The sequence below is a fragment of the Euprymna scolopes genome, chromosome 7 (genome assembly GCF_053919585.1).
Source record: "Euprymna scolopes isolate OS-2025 chromosome 7, ASM5391958v1, whole genome shotgun sequence".
In the NCBI taxonomy this organism is placed as follows: Eukaryota; Metazoa; Mollusca; class Cephalopoda; order Sepiida; family Sepiolidae; genus Euprymna; species Euprymna scolopes.
The window spans coordinates 59,634,517-59,654,130 of record NC_136488.1 but is presented as its reverse complement, the minus strand read 5'-3'; the positions used below and the strand labels follow the sequence as shown (position 1 = coordinate 59,654,130).

General features: G+C 33.9%; 1 protein-coding gene and 1 long non-coding RNA gene across 7 annotated transcripts in view; one reads left to right on the top strand and one right to left on the bottom strand.

Moving 5' to 3' along the window:
* The window catches only part of LOC145279750 (uncharacterized), a 166,428-nt gene that overhangs the window by 96,994 nt on the left and 49,820 nt on the right, over positions 1-19,614 (top strand). The window lies entirely within an intron of this gene.
* Positions 6,938-19,614, bottom strand: part of LOC145279748 (heparan sulfate glucosamine 3-O-sulfotransferase 5-like) — a 699,453-nt gene continuing 686,776 nt past the window's right edge. For all 6 annotated transcript variants that reach the window (XM_080131049.1, XM_080131050.1, XM_080131053.1 and 3 more), the window contains one exon: positions 6,938-8,581. In XM_080131049.1, the coding sequence (XP_079987175.1) occupies positions 7,459-8,445 (987 nt within the window). In that variant the 5' untranslated portion in view covers positions 8,446-8,581 and the 3' untranslated portion in view covers positions 6,938-7,458. The remainder of the gene's footprint in view (positions 8,582-19,614) is intronic.

Genomic DNA, 19,614 nt, shown 5'->3' with positions numbered 1-19,614 from the left:
AAAATGACAACGGATTTTTATCACAATTGGAATATGGATTCTAGATATGAGGTTTAGTAGCATGATATGTTGATTTTAATCTTTGTGCAAAACTGTCCTGCTTGATGAATTAATTTTACGGGTTCTCTTTTAGTATGATTATAATGGAGATTATGTTGATTTCTTTATACTTTAAGATTAATTAATGAGATTCGTTTTACTTTTTTTTTTTAATTATATGTTAGAGTAATCGAATGATTAATGCAGTCATCATTTTCTATATAATTTGAAAGATAATTGTATTTAGTCATGGACAAATCAGAATTGACCAAGTGTATATATAAGCCTTAAAGTGTGAGGCGGACAATCCAATGTTGATTCGTTTTAATACTCAATGTGTAAGTGAATTGAATGACTCTGGATTTTAACAAGATTTACGAAATGGATTTCTTGGCCTTGATTAAGGGGCTTCATTTAATAATTGCTTTTTAAAACATTCGTTGTTGCATGATTATCCAAATTGTTTTTTTTTTTTTTTAAATTTATTTAAATGGGGGTTCGGTTAATGATTATTCCTGCTGCCTATTAGTAAATGAAAACAACAAAAAGAACAAAAAATGTGACAATTGGATGTCTCGTCTCCTTTTTTACTTGCTTATTCTAAGATTTTTTTTTCTGAGCATTTATAAAAGTGAGAATGTGTGTGTGTGTGTGTGTGAGGACAATTCTTAACCTATAGACTCAACGAATTTTTTTATCTACAGATTTGAAATTTGGTATATAGCATATTCAGACATGTGGAAAACATTTTAATCGGTTTTCATTCTGAAAAAAAAAAAACGGTCAAAATTGAAAAATTGGTACATGAGATGGGAGGGGGGTAATCGGATTTATGTCTGCTTGTGAAATGTTTCACGAATGCGCATGTCTGAATCGTTCTCTTGACAGATTCCTTATGTTAAGAATAAGTAGGTTTGAAAACACTTTCTAAAGATCGTGTCAAGCTGGCTTAATGGTTATCGTACTTAACTCACGCTCTTTAGGTTTTTGTTTCAATCTCAGCTCTAGTATTTTTTTTAATTATACTTACAATTAGTGAACTGATTAGAAAAAAAAAACATACTCGAATGCACATGTCTCAGTTTCTGTATGAATTAAAATATATTTATGCATATTTTGCGACTGGGCAATGCCGAGCGGTCTGCTAGTATATAATAAATTAAAGTCGATTTTTCTCCTGCTTAATCAGTCAGTATACGTCTGTCTACATAAGCGATATAAGGAATTCGGCTACGGTAACGTTTTATGCAAAGAATTGATGCATATTTTAGAAAAACATGCATCCGTTTTCTTCACTTAAAATAATTCCTACAATTTTTTCTGGATTGCCTCTCTCCTAAAATACTCATACATACAAAGAGTCAAAGTAATTCTCACTCACATGCTGAAATTGACTTCCACTGCCATTAGCCTATGCTGGGGAATATTTTTCATAGAATAAATTGACCGTCATTAGTTCATGGTTTCATTTCTTCTTCTTGTTTTGTTCTTTTGCTGAATACATGCTACTCCCTACAACTCATGTTTTCTGCTTTTACAGTGGTTTGATTGGCAATAATCCTAGTTTAAAATATATTGATAATAATAGGATTGCCGAACACTATATAATAATAATAATAATAATATAAAAACATTATATAATAATAATAATAATAATAATACTATATAATATAAAAACATTATAATACTATATAATATAAAAACATTATAATACTATATAATATAAAAACATTATATAATGATAATAATACTATATAATATAAAAACATTATAATACTATATAATATAAAAACATTATATAATAATAATAATACTATATAATATAAAAACATTATATAATAATAATAATACTATATAATATAAAAACATTATATAATAAGGAGGTTATTTTTGCTGAGATGGTTGAATACTTCTCTATTAAACACAGATTCCAGCAACTTACACATGTAAGCAAACTTATTGGTCTGTACTGAGAGGGAGATAACCTATCACCTGAATTCTTAAATACAGGGCAGGATGAGGTTTTCCAGGGTGTTGGGAAGCAATTCTCCTGAAGATAACACTTAAACAGCTTTGTAAGTATGGGAGCTAGTTCTGGTCAAAGCCTTTTCAGCACTATAATTGGAATGCTGTCAGGGCTTTACTGGGATCAAGGTTTTTGATTAGCTTGGCAACATCACACACATATTTGTATGTCGCATAGCATATTTTCAGACACAGGAGGAAATATGGGGAATTCTCAACCCTGATCACATAAGGTAGAATCAACTACAAAGTTCTTGGCAAAGAGTTTGGCTTTGTCCGATGCTGACGAGATTATCTCAGGGGCATTGATGATGGTTGAGACAGAGCACACAGTTCTGTTCAGAACCCTGTTTGTTATTTGCCAAAGCTGGTAGGAACCAAGCCGCTGCTCAGCTACTTTGAACTTAACTGACTGAGTATACAATCTCTTGCGGTCTTTATTACTCTTTTACAGTAGTTGCTGGCAGTTCTGAAGGTGACATTAGTCTCAGTACATCTATTACGTTAGAAGTAATGGAAAAAGTGATTTCTGTGCAGAATGGCAGCAGCACATTCTGGAGACAACCACAACTGGCTGTTAGGTTTTTGCTGGAATTTTTGGAGGGTATGAAGCAGTCTATATCTACAATTAACCATTCTATCAGGTCTTATAGTATAGAGAACACATTCTTTTTAAGCAGGGAACACAGAGATAGATCTGATATAAATGTACGGAAGCTATCCCAGTCAGCCATGGAGTATCGATATGCTGTGTGATGGAGAGGTACGTCTGAGGACTTCTTACATTTTGTTTTTATCTTAACTGATACAACAGAGTGGTCGGAAGATCCCAGAACGGAGGATGAACATAACTCAGAGCAAGTTGTAAGCAAAAGGCCTAGGAGACTTGCATACTGGCCGTCATTCTCAGGCATGCGGGTGGGTTCGTGAACAATCTGAGTTAGGTCATAAGAATGGAAAAATCATGTCAGAACCTCCTCATCATCTGTCTTGTTTGAGTGGGCTAACTATTCCACATTGTGAACATTGATGTCTCAGACGTGAATGTTAGCCAAAGCTATATTTATTTTGTGTAGATAATATTTTAAACTCTACAAGTTCAAACAGCTCAGTTGTTAAAACCTCAGACTGAAGATATAAAGTTTTGAATTTCATGTGAGAAATGGATTCTTGAATAACTTCGTACAAGTAGTCATTCTAACCATTCCTTCTGTCAATGTGACCATGCATGCTCAAGACCCTCTTCAGTCCTGAAATTTCTTCTTGCTTCCAATCTGCTGCTTGGTATTCCATGACCAAATAAGAGGGTGCCTTCTATTGGTTTCCTGTTTGTTGAGCTGAAATTTCTGAAAAGAACAAATACAAACCTGTTAGATCCTTGGACCTCACCTAAAAAATAAAAAATTAATGCTATAAAATATAAAGATGAAAATTTAAAAAGTAATACAATGTTAGGGTCATGGTGTAAGAGGACATAGGGTTCTACATTCAATCCCAGACAATGCCTAACATTCCTGCCACTATACATAGAAGACATTTGTTAAGGATTTGTACTGATCAGACATGACAAAAATGTGTCCCATGGGTCACATGCTGTTAAGTTGTCCCTATTTTAATTAAGCTAAAGAGTTATATTCTTTGCGTTAAGTTCTTAGAGTGATCTCCTTTGCTAGTTGTTGTTGATTAACTGAAAAACAAAGATGAAAGTTTTGATAAGCGATTGTCTGCGATTGGAGTTATGTGAAGTGCAAATCAACACATGCGGATCTTTGCAAACACATTTGTGACCTGAATTAAAGAGACTGAAAGTTTCGTCATAACCGGTGGAAGTTGACGTTTTTATCGTTTAAACTGGATAAATTGGCATCATTGTTAAGAAAGTTTTTATTTATTCAGAACGATTTATTACACCCGGAACCGATATATTGCATATTATCGATTTCAAAGGTAAAAGACACATTCATCTCCATAATAGGCATGGATAATTTTTTTTTTTTTTTTTCCAATTCTCGTGAATTAAAATCTCAAAAATTTAAATAAAATTTAGTGTAATTTTTGAGCTTTCTATCAAGAAGAATGCTAAATTAAAGAAAATTGTATGTATTGTATTTTTCTATCTTAACGAGAATATTCTGGATTTTTATGTTCTCATCACTTTTTATTCATAGGAAAAATGAAAAATATAAGTTTTGTATGTTTTAATCTTTCCACTGCAGGAAGCGAATCTATTTACTAAATATTTTTATTCAAGTTGGCTGTGGAAATCGGATTTACTTCAATTTTAAAATTTTTTTAAAAAAACTTATTCTTACGAAGAGAAAACGATTATCAATTCAGTTCCTCTTCATTTCTTTCAATAATCATGCAGGCTGACCTACACTTCTAACTCTTTATATAAATAGATATTTTTTCCGTCCATCAGTCACAATGTTTTAAACGGAATATGTTGCAGAATTTGTCTTATTTCAAAATATCAGATCTCAACAACTTTTAAAAATAGTGAATATTGCATTTATAGTAAAAAATAAATTCCCAACAAAGCGTGTGCGAGGAAAAAAATATATAACCTTAGTCTGAGATTCTATCAACTGACCTTTCTTGTGTATAGAACTTAAAACATTATTTAAAAAGAATAATTATAGTTTTGATGAGATGTCATAGATTCATGACTTAATGTAAAGAGTTTTTAAAGATTCTTTGTCAACATTCACAGCTGGAAATTTCAATGTTGAAATGATGAATGGAGCTAATGTCGTGATTTCTCTTTTGATTATGCCCCAACACAGAAGGGGGTAGCATGCTCTTGTTCCATCAGCCATGACTGGATAGAGATCCTAAGTAATTCACAATTCTATTTTTCGGTCGTGTACACTGAGAATTGAACCTTTAACCTTCAGGAGAATATCACTTTTACGATTAATTTTTCCAATTATTCTAACCATTGCACCATTGATCTTTGGGAAACGTCGTGAAAATGACACTCAAAATAAGAACAGTAGTCTGAAGAATTCAATGAATACGATTAATCAATCCTCATCTCAAAAATTTAGAAACGTATTATCAATATCTTTCGAAGTTATTTTGATAGCCCAAAATAAGTTAAGTCTTTTACAAAGGACGTGCAATAAGTAATGCCTCTGACCCACTTCCAGTTGTCTGATTTAGTTAGAATCATTGCACATGCAAAATTTTAAGTCTTCTGGGACCAGGACGTAGTAGTGATGACAGATTTCCTGGCAAAGGGTACCACAATTACAGGAGACTATTATGTTTCACTTTTGAGGAAATTAAGGGAAGCTATCAAAATCAAGAGGTGGGGCAAGCTCAGCAAAGGTACCCTCCTCCTGCAGGACAACGGTCCGGTCCACAACTCGCATGTCGCCAGATCAGAAGCACGGGCATGTGGTTATGAAATCCTTACCCATCCTCCCTACTCTCCTGACCTTGCACCCTCTGACTTTCACCTCTTCCCAGCCATGAAATTGTTTTTAAAAAGAAAGCGTTTCCCAGATAATGCGGCCTTGATTTCTAAAGTCACGTTGTGGTTGCAGGATCAACCTGGGGTGTTCTACAAAAATGGTTTCCAGAGCTGCATCAAACGATGGAAGAAATGCATAACTCTGGGTGGTTCCTATGTAGAGAAAGACTTATAACTGTGACAAGTTTCGTTGCTTTACTGCTATGGAAGTGGGTCAGGGGCATTACTTATTGCACGCCCCTCGTATGTACTTTTATAATTATATAATCCTCCCAGCCCAACAAAAATATGCCGTTGCAGGGAACGTATATATAAATACATATGTTTTTGTGTCTACATATATAATCGAATATGTTTTCAGAATGCACGAATTTTAGTTGTGAATAATCCAACTAATTCAGGAGTATAACATTTATAGACACTTTGTTTTGAAGATATTATAATTCTCGTAACGATATAAGAATATCGTTACAAGAATTATTATGCTTACTTAATGGGATTAGTTTCATGCGCCCATCAGGACAACAATAACTGACTCATATTGCTCTCGGGGATTCTTGAGTTTGACATACCTGCCCTAAAGCAGTGTCCAAAAGATGGTGCACTCTCGCCCTTTAAAATACCTGAGCAGCTCTGTCTGCATTTTCCAGTGACGGTGCCTTAGACAGCTAACTCCTAAAAAAAAGGAACATGGCCCGGAAGGCTGAACTTCTTAGAGCTGACTAGAACAAAAACTATTAAAGACAAAAATAATTTTTTTTGTTTTTAATTTCATAGAGGATTAGAGTAGGAAGAGTAGATTAATTGGTTTTGCAAACAGTTGCTCTCCTGCCAGGCTAGAAGAATTTTCACGCCTGTTTGTATATCTCTAGACAATAATGTAATAGGTTCCATGTCGTTAACCAAGCTCCAGTCCTTGTTCCCTCACCGCAATGTACTTGCATGGAATGTGCACCGATGAATTTCAAAAAGTGACCGAAAATGTTACTGCCGCCACAATCCAGTATAATTGCCATAAGGAAGGAGACTGCTTTCCTTGCATCTCGTTGCGCTTGGAGGATTCCGAGTTCAACATGGCTATCCTAGATGTTTTCTCCATTATCCTAATAGTCATCGCTAACACTGCCTCACTTTCCTCACACGTAATCAGTTGGAAAGACACAAACAAAAAATATGTGTGAAAGATTACCATTGTCACAATCTAGTTATGATTGGCCTAAGAAAGGAGAGTGCTTTCTTCACATCTCCTTGTCTTTGGACGATCCTGAGTTTGAGCAGGTTATCCTAGACAGTTACCAGATTTTTGTAATGAACATCGCTAACACTGTTCACCTCCCCCCCATCCCAGGACAATCAGTTGAAAAGAGACAAAATAAAAATGCAGACAAATTTGAGTAGGATGTGTTAGCATCGCATTTTATTAAGTTAAATTCAATTTGAATAAATGATTAGCTGAGATCAAACATACCAAAGCTGCAAATACAGACTGTCCCGAGATTATCCATCTAGTTTGATGCTAACTTATATTTCAAAGTGGATGGTTAATTTTGAGACAGCGCGTACTAAAAAAGAAGAGCTTTTGAAAGGATCATCTCAGATAGGTCCATATCTTTTAGCATATTTCACAGAAATAATCTCCAAAAATTATCAGATTTTTTTTTATTATACATCTTTCTTTGCATTTAAAAATATTTTTCTTCTTTTTTTTTTCTTTTTGAAAGTTTTAAGCATTTTTTTTGGTGTTTTCTTTTAATTAAAAAAATTCAATTAAAATTGTTTTAGATAATTTTTTTTTTTTCACAAAATTAATTTTTATTTATTTTTTTTCAAAAAAAAAAAAAAAAAGGACTAGAGTCGAGAGCTGGGTGGGTTGGTTGGTTTTGAAAACATTCTCTGAGCTTAGAAAATTCTTCTCATTAAGGCCATTTGAATTTTTGACCGATCATTTGATATAAGCGGTAATTATATGGCTGAAAAAACTTTTGGAGTCGGTCTAAAACAAACGGATCTACTCTTGGATGTTTCCGTCCTTTTGTACGGGAAAGACAGTGCACTGTAGTCGTGTTCCGGGCACAGTAAAATCCCCGCGTTTTATTAAAATAAAAGTTTTCCATAGTAAATTTATGATCTAACTGCAAAAAGGTTTCAACTTTACGAAGTTCGTGCAACGGGTTATGCAATAACACGTCACCATCAACAAAATGGATTTGTTCAAGCGGAAAAAGCCGCATCCACCGTAAAAGATGTTTGCAATACATGCTCGTGTCCACCGCACGATAATCCGTGTCTACCCTGCCGATCATAGTATCCATTGCAAGATCTTCAAAGCGATAGCAAGTCTTGTTCTCTGCGATCCGGTTGTGGCACACTTGGGTGTAGTCCGATATCACGCGCGTCGTAGGATCGCGGAGAATAATCAGAATCTTTATAGTCTGATTCATTTTGTAGAGACGCTCAGGAACCTTTTTCGTGATGAAATACGCGGGTGTCTTTTCAATGGTGATTTCATCAGGATAGGTGAACGGCATCTGTTGGCGGTACCATTCCAGACCGTTGTTGTAACGGTCGTCCTTATTGAAGAAATGGACCTCATGCCTGGCGATTTTGATATTTGGATGGACTGATAAAAATTCTAGCAGAGCTCTAGTGCCGCATTTCCTAACGCCAATAATAACACAGCTTGGGTGTCGCTGGAGTAGGTCTCCCGAGTGGTTCTTTCGGTCGGACTGCTCTTGTAAAAGTCTGCGGTAGATGCTCTGTGGAATTGTGTCCTTAAATTTGTATGTCCTTGTGTCGAGCATATCAAATATGCCCTTTTGGTTGAATAGAAATCCAATGAAGAAATATTGCACAGCTACTATAATCAGGCAAACGGTATAACGGAGGCTGCGGGATGATGCCATTATGATCCCAGTTAAATATCCATTGGCACATCGGTTCCCTCATCCAAAATGGTGATGCCGCTGTTGGTGATGAGGGATATAGTATTATGATGAATCGTTTTTTTTTTTTTTTTTAGTTTCTTTTGATGATTATGCCCTGCAAAGAAAAACAAAAGAATTTAGTGATGCATTTATAGAAATAAGTTATTAAAAAAAAAAATTATCTAATATATAAAATTATTCTTGTTGAGCCTAAATAGCATTTAAGCTAACCAATCAAACTTTACTAGCCAATTTTCATTTATTATTGTTGTGCCGTGTTATTAGCAATATGATGTACTTCATTTGTATAAAAAATTTGGTCTGGCCCGGATGGCTAATAAGAAACTTTTTTTAGATAACTACCTAAAAAGCAGCATCTGCCAATAAAAAAAAAAAATTAATTTTTGTCTGAGATTATATTCATATGAACATATAATTTTTTTTTTTTTTTTTTTTTTTTTACAACAAAAATTACTTTTAAAAATTTTCATATTAATTTTTCCTCTATGAAAATCTTGTTAAAACTCTACCCCCCCCCAAACAAAACAAAACCGTACACTCGAATTGCAGTATTGTTATGGATGATTTGTGGTTTTAAAAGCAAATTATCTCCTAAATTTAGGAATAAACATTTCTTTACCAAAATATTTACTTTATAAATAAAAAAAAGTTAAAACAAAAATAGTCACTTGATCATAACAAACTTGGCAAAACAAAGAAAATTAAAGTTTTCTAAATGTCTGAATACCTTATATACCAAATTCCAAGTCTGTAGATAAAAACATTCGTTGAGTATATAGGTTGGGAATTGTCCTCACACACATTCTTACTTATATATATCTCATACACACATATATATATATTATACACATTCTTACTTATATATATATATATATATATATATATATATATATACCAGAAAATGTACCCGGCATTGCCTGGTATAAAATGTAACGTTACATTCCTTTAAAAAATATTATGTAAATAAACCGGGAAGAAACTGAGACACGTGCATGCGAATATTATGTTTACAAAAAAAAGTTTTGATCTCAGCTCGAATATTAAGACCTAAAGACAGTGAGTCAAGTACGATATTCATTAGCCCAACTGAACAGGATCCTCAAAAGGTGTTTTCAAACCGTCTTATTCTTAACATAATGTGAATGATTAGCGCATGCGCAGTCGTGAAATAGTTAGAAAACTGATAAAAATCAAACGGACTCCACATACCAATTTTTCAATTTTGAACTCTTAGAAGCCCTTTTTGTCCGGATGAAAATGGATTAAAAAAATTTCCACATATCTGAATACCCTATATACCAAATTTCAGTTCTTTAGATAAAAAATCCGTTAAGTATATAGGTTGAGAGTTATTCTCACACATTCTCACTTTTATTAATACAAAGATAGATATATCATGGCAGTTTTTGTTTCAATATTTAAAATTATAAGGAAAATCCTTTAGTCCTAAGTCATTCGTTGGGAAACTCCCTTGCTTGCAAGCCAATAATCTCTTGCAATCACTGCATTAGATGGATCTACAAAAACAATGACACTAGTCTTATCGTAGCGATCATAAGTTGTTTAGCATAAAAAAAGTTGTTTCAGGAATTTCTATATATTCTATATATATAAAAGTGAAAATGTATGTGTGTGTGTTTGTATGTCTTCTAAAAAGTTTCGACAGACAGAACAAAAATTCACAAATTTGATCTCATATGAAAGCCCCATCCTTCGCCCGACAAATATCGAAAAATTGGCTAAAAACGTTAATTTTTTCACACTGAAATCAGCACTTTTCTACAGTTTCATAGTCAGCAAAAACCGTCCTCTCATGACGATGTTGCCTCTACGCATGTGTCATACGACGTCGTAACTTGATTTAGTTTAAAGATTAAAAAAAATAACCTAATTTCGTGTACGTTGTCTTAGGTCAGTTGCTTAGAGCGCTGGGTCATTAGTTGAGCAAAAAACAAAAAGGAAAATGCTAGCGCAAAAAAAAGTGGTAGTAGGCAGGCAGGCTCGAATTGTGAAGGAGGAAAAGAAAGTGAAAAAACGTGAAGCGTTAGCTGTTGCGCCCATCGCCAAACTAGAAGTGACGTAGGTTTAAATTAAGGCTAGACAATCGAAAAGAGACGATGACTTTTGAAAATATCAGCAAAAAAAGCGACCCCTCCCTGTATAAAACGTGCCCAGTTGAGGGTGAAGAAATAAATGTTTTGGGCCAATTTTTCGATATTTGTCGTCCGATGGGTCGATACCAATCTCGTGAAAATCTGTCGCCTCTTTCGAAAGTTTTTGCGAGACACACATACATTCATAGATTTAAACAGACAGGCAAGATTTCTATTATAGATTATTCTCATTTTTGTATTTTTACCCTTTATTCATTACCATTGACTGTTAATGGAGGGAAGCGAGTGATAAATAACCATATAAGATGAGAAAGGCTATCCAACGGATGACGATAGAGTGAGAGAAATAGAAGATTAGTAAGAGACAGACGTTGATTAATGCTGAAGGCGAGTACATTGAATAGATGTCAGATCCTCTACATAATCAAGTTACGTGAATTGATTTTTTTTTTTTCAATAAAAGTTTTAAAATAAAGTGTTGCTTTCTTTAGGGCAACACTTTTATTGTTCTACCCTGTAAAATCAACAGTAAGTTCTTTGATATGACAGGGGCGCGTTCGAAATAGTGTTTCTGTTTAGAGCACCATTGAAACATGATACTCGACTTTTGCATTTTAAACTTTAATTCAAGCCATCATATAAATTTTTTATAAAATCCAGACTGTAGTCTACATTGCACTGTAAAAAAAAAAATTGTTACATGAAAAGGGCTTTAAAGATGCATGAATGTGGGGTATCTCTGCTGGATCTTGGACGCTCTGATGGGGGGGGAAGAAAAATCACAAAAATCGGGCCATTAGATAGAATTTAGTACGCAAATAAGAATTTTGGCGCACAGGGGTTAGTTGGTTAAGGGTGATATTTTCTAAGTCTTCATCAAGTTCTAAGGGTCCAAGCAAGGAAATCCGAGCGAATCAGTGGATGAAAGGTATATCTTAAACTTTGGAAGCCAACCACAAAGATAAATGAGCTTTGAGAATGTCCCAAAAAGATAAGGTAGTTAAAAAAAACAAAAAAAAAAAAAAAAAACAAACAACCCCCATCCCCCCAAAAAAAACAAAGCTCTAATTACTAGAAGAACCATACGGAAGAAAGTATCAAGGACACATTTGTACGAAGAGTCGTCGATTTCGTAAAGAGGTAAAATGAGACCTCAGTTTACGGCATAAAGGTGGCCGGATGAAGCAGGTGACGTGAGTTATAGGAGGTACTACCCTACACCCAAAAGGAATATGCCAGGGAGATCAGATAGAGAGTCTGGCCTAAAATAAAAAAATAAAATTATGAAGTCAGTTGGAAAAGGGCTGACTTGAGAAAAAAAAAAGGTTTCGTTTTTTGTTTTTGTTTTATGGTGTCTGATCTTTCTTAGTCAAGTGGTTATATAGATATAGAAAAAATGTACTAAAATTTAAAAATGCGTGCATTTTTTTTAAATGGGATGAAGGGATGTTACATGAAAAGGGCTGCCCCTTTTCATGTAAGTAAAAAAAAAGAAAGAGAATTAGTTAAATGAAAATAATCTCGGCTAAAACGAAAATCGAACCCTGTAGATAAGTTTTAAAGAACAATAGGTTTTAAATAGAATGTCCAGTTAAATTGTTAATTCTTTTAAAATATTTTATAAATAAAATTTGGCTGGAAAATCTATTCACATTCTTAGAAAGAACGTATAATAAAAATATCTGTTAGAGAATTAACAAGTAGCTTAAATTCCTTTTGTAAAACAACAAAGAGAATGGGAAATTTCCTGGACGTCAGAAATAGTTTCAAAACGTGCAAATCGCGCATGTTTGAAACATCATCATTTCATCATTAACTAGTTGAAAACGAAAAATAACGAGTCGTAAAAAGTAATAAATGTTAACGGAGGCATGTCATGCCATGGGTCTAATATGCGCGTGTTGGTTATGCAATGACGTCATGGGCCTCAATATAGTCGGTCAGGGGAGAAGAGGAGTCAGAGGCCGAGCTGATAGAACCTTGGAAGCGGAGGTTAGAAGAAGAATCATGTAAGACTTGAATTCCTTAATGCAAAGCCATTGACCGGTCGAAATGGAATAAACAAACAACTTCATCTTTTTGTATCTGCGGCTTCGTGTTATGTTTTCAACAGACAAGGTATTGTCTATCTATATTATAAGAACATACTATATTATATAGTTATATAGAAAATCATCATCTCAAAAATAGGTAAAAAATATGTGTCAATGTTATAGAAACACTTCCATTCATAGAACTGTTAAACGTAAATGCCAAACGCACTATCTCTCCGTCTATCTATCAATATATAATAAATCTCCTTTCATTGAATTTCATGCTCGACTCTGCTGTACCCTATCTGTCGGTCTCGTTATATATAAGACCTGTCTCCATCTCTTAACAATATGAACACTCACAATAAATATATATAATATCTAGCATCGCACATGATCACACACATGAACACACTAAGACTCTCTACTAAGACGAACATAACAACAACAACAAATATATAAGTCGTCATAAAAAATAAGAACAACGTGACAGAATGTACTGTGAACTAAGTCACTGCAGAGAGGTATGTGAAATTTCCTCCCGGTGCACTGCGATGGGTTCCTAACTAGAGCAGGCGATCCATTGATTTGATTGAAAAGTGGGCGATTTCAACGATTTTGATGACGATAAAAATGTGGGAGGGTGAAACATTGGTTAGTCATCATTCAATCCTGAACAACATCGTTCTCCTTGCTTGTATATATATATATATATATATATATATATATATATATAGTAACATTCAAAGAAAATGAGAAATTGGTTTATAGAATAGTAAAAAAGAACACACATTATTAAAACTAACTTAATTTGATTAAATGAATCGACAAAAATATTTTGGTTCAGGTTTAATGTGTTTGTGCTCATATGTTGTCTTGCTTACCCACTGTTCGACAAACTAATTTTCGATATATAAATATGCAAATGAATACACGTTGGTCTTTATTATAGAGCAGAGTATTCTATGGATACTTCCCACCAGATCTTCGTGATTACGTCTTACTTGAAATAATAAAAGCACTTACTTCAGCTAGTATTTCAAGTAGTTTTGGCTTTCGGGATTTTACAAGAGTAAAAATAAGCCGAGCAAACGACACTAATGGATTTTTGAGCCGGTTTTACTAATAAACATTTTTTTTTTAAACATTTTGCTGTTATGAGCTTTGGATGTTTTGTTATTGTTTTTAGTCTGAGAAAATGTTTTTACGCTTAAAAAAAAAGAAGAAAAATAAAGCAGGACGGATGGTCTAAAGATGCGTCCATTTTAAAACTAGTTAATGATGAAAATATCTATTTCGAACTTAAGTGTGACCGACAAACAAATGGAGCCTCTAAATGAAATGCCTGGATGTATCTTATTTAAAATACGTTCATCCAACCTGCATGATAGAACACCGAAAATGCTATTTCAAACTACTGTGTGACAGACCAATAAAGATATTCATTTAAACGTTAAGCGTCACAGACAGAAAAAAAAATTGCTTTTTCAGACGTAACCGTAATAGATTAACATTAAAATCTTCCTTCGAAACATAATGACAGACCAACAAATAAAAACGCCCTTTCAAAAGTGATCGTGACAGACCAACAAAAACAGTTTTTCAAAAATCTTTTGAAACATAACCATAGCAGAAGAAAGAAAAACTGCCCTTTCAAACGAAACCGTTACAGACCAACAAACAAAAATGCTCTTTTGAACTTAAGTGTGACAGACCGACAACCTTTTCCTTTCAAATGTAAGGGTGCCAATTTTCGTCGTTCATAAAAACAGAAAGACGTATCTACGAATAAAATGTGTGCATGAAAGTTATATTCTAGCAAAAATCATTTTTATACAAAAAAAAAAAAGTCTAATAATTAGAGCGAAAATGAAATTCACACAGGATCGTTTATTGATTTGTTCTCGTCTTTCTGGTTATTGATCAGCCATTGATACTTTTCTATATGAGAAAATTTACAATTATTTATTGGCAGTGTAAAACATTGATCCGCACCATTTTAAAAGCACACTAGCAGAAGACAATGCGTTCCCCGGGATTGAATGAGAGATCTTATGTTCTACATCCAATTCATAACATTGCCTTTCCTTGTTGTTTTGTGATCTCCCCCCCCCCTCCACACACATATATAAATATATTTATAATGTTTCCAATGTGTAAATCTACTGAAACTCTAGCGTTTATCAAAAAGCGTTCTATGACAAACAGACCATAATTGTATATTTATACAAATATTATTGGCTACATATTGTTAGAATGTTGGTTCCGGGAAAACGTCGAGTGACCTGAGCGATTGTTATAATTTTCTTGATGTTTGTAAAATAGAATGTTAGAAAAATATGTATCGAGACGAATGAGGTATTTTAAAGATAAAATATTTATGGTATAAATATATAAGGAATGTCGACGTTGGAATGCTAGAACAGGCAGGAATGTTAGATAAACAAAATACGTGAAAAAGATGGATCAGCCGATTTGATTCTTTGGTTACGAGAGTTGATGGCGTAAGAGTGACTTGGACAGACTTGGAGAGACAAGTTCACATCTGGGAGTCAGAAAAAATCATGGAGGGGTTAAACAGGCAATGTTATATCTAATCATCGAAAAAGAAATTACATGACCCCCGGGAATAACAAGTCGCAAATTGATTGTCTGAGCTTTCAAGGGAGAAAATATCTTACATTTTCAAGGGCATTTCTGAACACCAGGTCGATGGTTGCAACTAAATGTATGTCCTTCCTTTCTCTGGGAAAACAAAGATGTTACTTGTTTCAGCTGTCAATGGTTGTTGTTATTAAAGGCATTTATATTTGCTATTATGTGTACACACATATCGACACGTACAAACACACGTTACACACGCATACGAATACTACAAACACACGTTACACACGCATACGAAGACTCTCGCATACGTGAACAATTATATACACACACAACGAACTGTAGACTTAACGGATATACTAATATAAATAAAACTCCCTATATACACATCCAGCACGGTAAATACACCTTTAAATAAACGTATATACATTCATTAGATACACTGTTATATAGACGAGTTGAACTCCAATCTCTAGTCCCCCCTCACCAATCTTTCATGAAAAACGCCCGTCTGAGTGAATCCACTGTCAAAAATTTTCCCCACTCTTTATCTGTGCCTAAATCAAAACCTAGATTCCATGAACAAAGCTTCTTTCTTAGAACTGCACGCCTGTGGAACTCTGTTCCGTCTGCCTGCTTCCCACCTGACTACAACCTGGATGTTTTCAAGTCCAACGTAAACAAATTCCTAATGAACCGCCACCTCAAGTAAACAATTCAATAAATCTCCACACTAACGTACTGTACTTGCAATAACCCTTATCCCTGAGTGGCTTCTGGGCCTTGATAAGTGGTGATCACCGTGTAAAAAAAAACAAAAGTTGCAGCAGAAACATGTATGCACATATTTAGCCAATAATATCTGTAGAAATAAACATGAGATATGAAAAGATCATTCAAACGTTAAGTAGCATACAAGAGAAATTTTACATGCACCTTAAGATATAAATGGAATTAAGTAAAACTACAGTAACAAATACTCAGAAATACTGCAGATATCATCTCGCTCCATGTTTGAAATTTTCAATCTAACAAACCTATTATTGTTCGTTATGTGTATTTTTATAGAACTCATTCTTTTAGTGTACATAGATAAATGTATATTATGTATATTTTTAAAAATTCTTTTGTGTAAAAATCCAAGATCAACGACTAAAGGGAAATATGCCACAGACCCCTACAAGGATTTTGGTAATAGTTTAAGATTGTTCATAACCAGATATATTCTAAATTCAACATAGTAGTTAAATAAGTACGTCTCTGTCTGAACAAATTTGTGCAATAAAAGTGTGGGAGTCTGCGTTTGTGTAGGGCCTCAATACAATGGAAATATGTGACTGTTATAATAGAAAAAGCATAACACCTCTCTAACACGAAATAGTTCGTCGTGATAGACAACTGAGAAATAGAAAAGGAAGAGTCTGGCACACAGACGAGGAAAGACAAAAGAAGCTTCTGGGCTTGACCTTTACTCCTGATCTTAAATGGAACACATACATTAAATCCGTTGCCAAGGCCGCTGCAAAAATGGTGCGATCTTTCTATCGATCTCACTGTTGATGCAATTCTCTATCTATATAAGAGCCAGGTACGCCCAAGGATGGAGTACTGTTGCCACATTGGGGCAGGAGCTGCTAGAAAGGACTTATCCTGCCTTAATAGAGTTCAAAATAGACTTCATAGCCTTGTGGGGGATGTCCTTTTCTCTTCCCTGCAACCTCTTTCTCACAGAAGAGATGTTGCGAGTTTGTCTCTGCTGTATCGTTATTTTCATGGCAAGTGCTCGTCTGAGCTCCAATCTATGGTCCCCCCTCGCCAAACTTTCACACGAAACACACGTCTAGCAGAAAACACTATCACTAATTTCCCATACTCTTTATCTGTGTTTAAACCTAAACGTAGATTCCATGATCCAAGCTTCTCTCTTAGAACTGCACGCCTATGCAATTGTCTTCCGTTTTCCTGCTTTCCAGCTGACTACAATATGGTTGTGTTCAAGTCTAACGTAAACAAGCTTTTGGTGAGCTGTTCCATATAAGTTAACAAATTTAGCGAATTTCTATTGCTAACGATTACTATAGTGTCCAATTTCTACTGTACACTCTTTAACCCTTATCCTCGAGTGGCCTCATGGCCTTGATAAGTGGTGATGCCTATGTAAAAAAAAACCCTCCATGTGCGTTGTTAGTAAAATACCATTCCACACTTACTCACCGACATATCTATTATAATAAAGTCGCATTCCGATTTGTTTACAATGTGGTTAATTTTATATATAAAAAAAGCTATATGTCTGTCTGCCTTCATATTTTCAAACTCTATCTCTTCCGAAACTAAATGTCGCAGAGCAGCACTAGAGGCCTCAAATCATTGGCTTTTTCATAGACCGTTCTTTTATGGGTCTTTAGCCTGTTAAAATAGCTTTTAAGGGGTTAAAAAGGCGTCAAAATTTTGAAAAAAATAGTTATACATTTTGTACATCCATCTTAGTTTATTTTTAATTTTTAATCAGTTCATATGCGTGTCATGTTGGAACAGTGGTAACGTCACCAGCTTTGAATGCTACAGTTTTGCTTTTGGTTTCGATTCTAGCTGATAGCACCCAAATACATTTTTTTTAACTTTTGAAATCACAACTCTATAATAATATATACGAAATCTGGATAAATTAAAATATCATATTTAAACGTATTTTACGACCGGGCAAAACCGGGCACATCCCCGCTAATATATACTAATGGTACACCGTTTCAAAAATAGATTTCAATATTGAAAATGGACTTTCATATACTTTTATACTCCTGCATGATTTCTAATTGTTTTAAGTATTCTATTTAGAAATATATAATATATATAATTTATTTTGAATTGAATTAACATTTAATTTATTTTAAATTATTATAACTAAGATTAGCTGCGTTTAAATAAGTTATTTCCCTTTAAGCTATGAGATTTTATTTCCCTATTTGAATTTCATAGATAAAGATGATTATATTTCATGCTTCCAAAAATCCAAAATAGGGCCAACTTTCAGGAAAATCGTAACAACTGAGGAAACTTGATGTATCTTTAATAGTATGTGACTAAATCCTCCGCTCGGCAATGCTTTTTACCTGGCATCGCCGTGTAGATACATCTAGTAATATATATATATATATATATATATATATATATATATATATATATGATGAGAATAATGGAAATAGTATTCCGACAAAATAGAGAAATAAAAAGGCACAAACCAAGTTATGTGTTCATCAGGAAGACTGGAAATAAAGACGAAACGTTGAACTCAGAACTTGATTTGTTTCTTTCTCTCTCTCTCTCTCTCTCTCTCTCTCTCTCTCTCTATATATATATATATATATATATATATATATAGAAAGAAATAAAAACTCATTCCATTTGTGATTTTTTTCCAAGGAATTCTGCCTTTTGGATCATTTTGGACCATCTTCCAGTTATGCGATTCCTTTGGAACTTACCTATTGGATTGGAAGTTTTTAATTTGACCGTATTTGGATTTTACCATTCTTGGATTTTTTTACCCTTCACCGGACTATTCATTCATGTGAAATCTTTTTATCACTTTTTTCTTTTATCTCCTATTCCCCTTAACTCACCCTTTTTTTTTTTAACCAAGTAAGATCTGTGACTTACTTGTGGTTTCATTAAATACTTTTACATGCAAAATCCGATCCCGCATTTTGCTAATTCCTGCCCTCTGATGAGAAGGAGAGTATTTCTTCGAAACTCCGCGGATTAAGGACTATCCACTTATCTTGTGCTTCCTTATTAAAATTAAATGTTTTTAACTCTTTTTCAAGATGTTTTTTAACATGTTTTATTAATCATTTGTTCATATCTCTCTCTCTCTCTCTCTCTCTCTCTATATATATATATATATATATATATATATATATATATATATATACATACACACATATGTATCTCTCTCTCTCTCTAAATATTATTAGACTATTTGTACAAGAAACCTCATCGTATTACTAAACCAGTTGTTCGATTAATTATTCCACCTGATTTATTATTTTTGCTTATATCAAAATCCACCAAATGACAATGACAAACTACTTCAAGCACGGCAGAAATATATAACTGTGGTATGTTCTACGGGCCACACTTGCAATAATAATGTGTATTGTTTGTCTGTTACAATATATCTATGTATAAATAATGTATCACGCAGAGGAAAGTAATTAAATATATAAGGTTGGGAGCGTCTGATTTAAAGTATTATATTATAAAGACAGTTCTTTATCATTGCTTCTTTGCTGTATATTCTCTTGTTAATTCTTGGGGGTCATCATCGGATTGGCGTAATTCTTTTAAGTTTAGATTAAAAGATGATCCTTAAT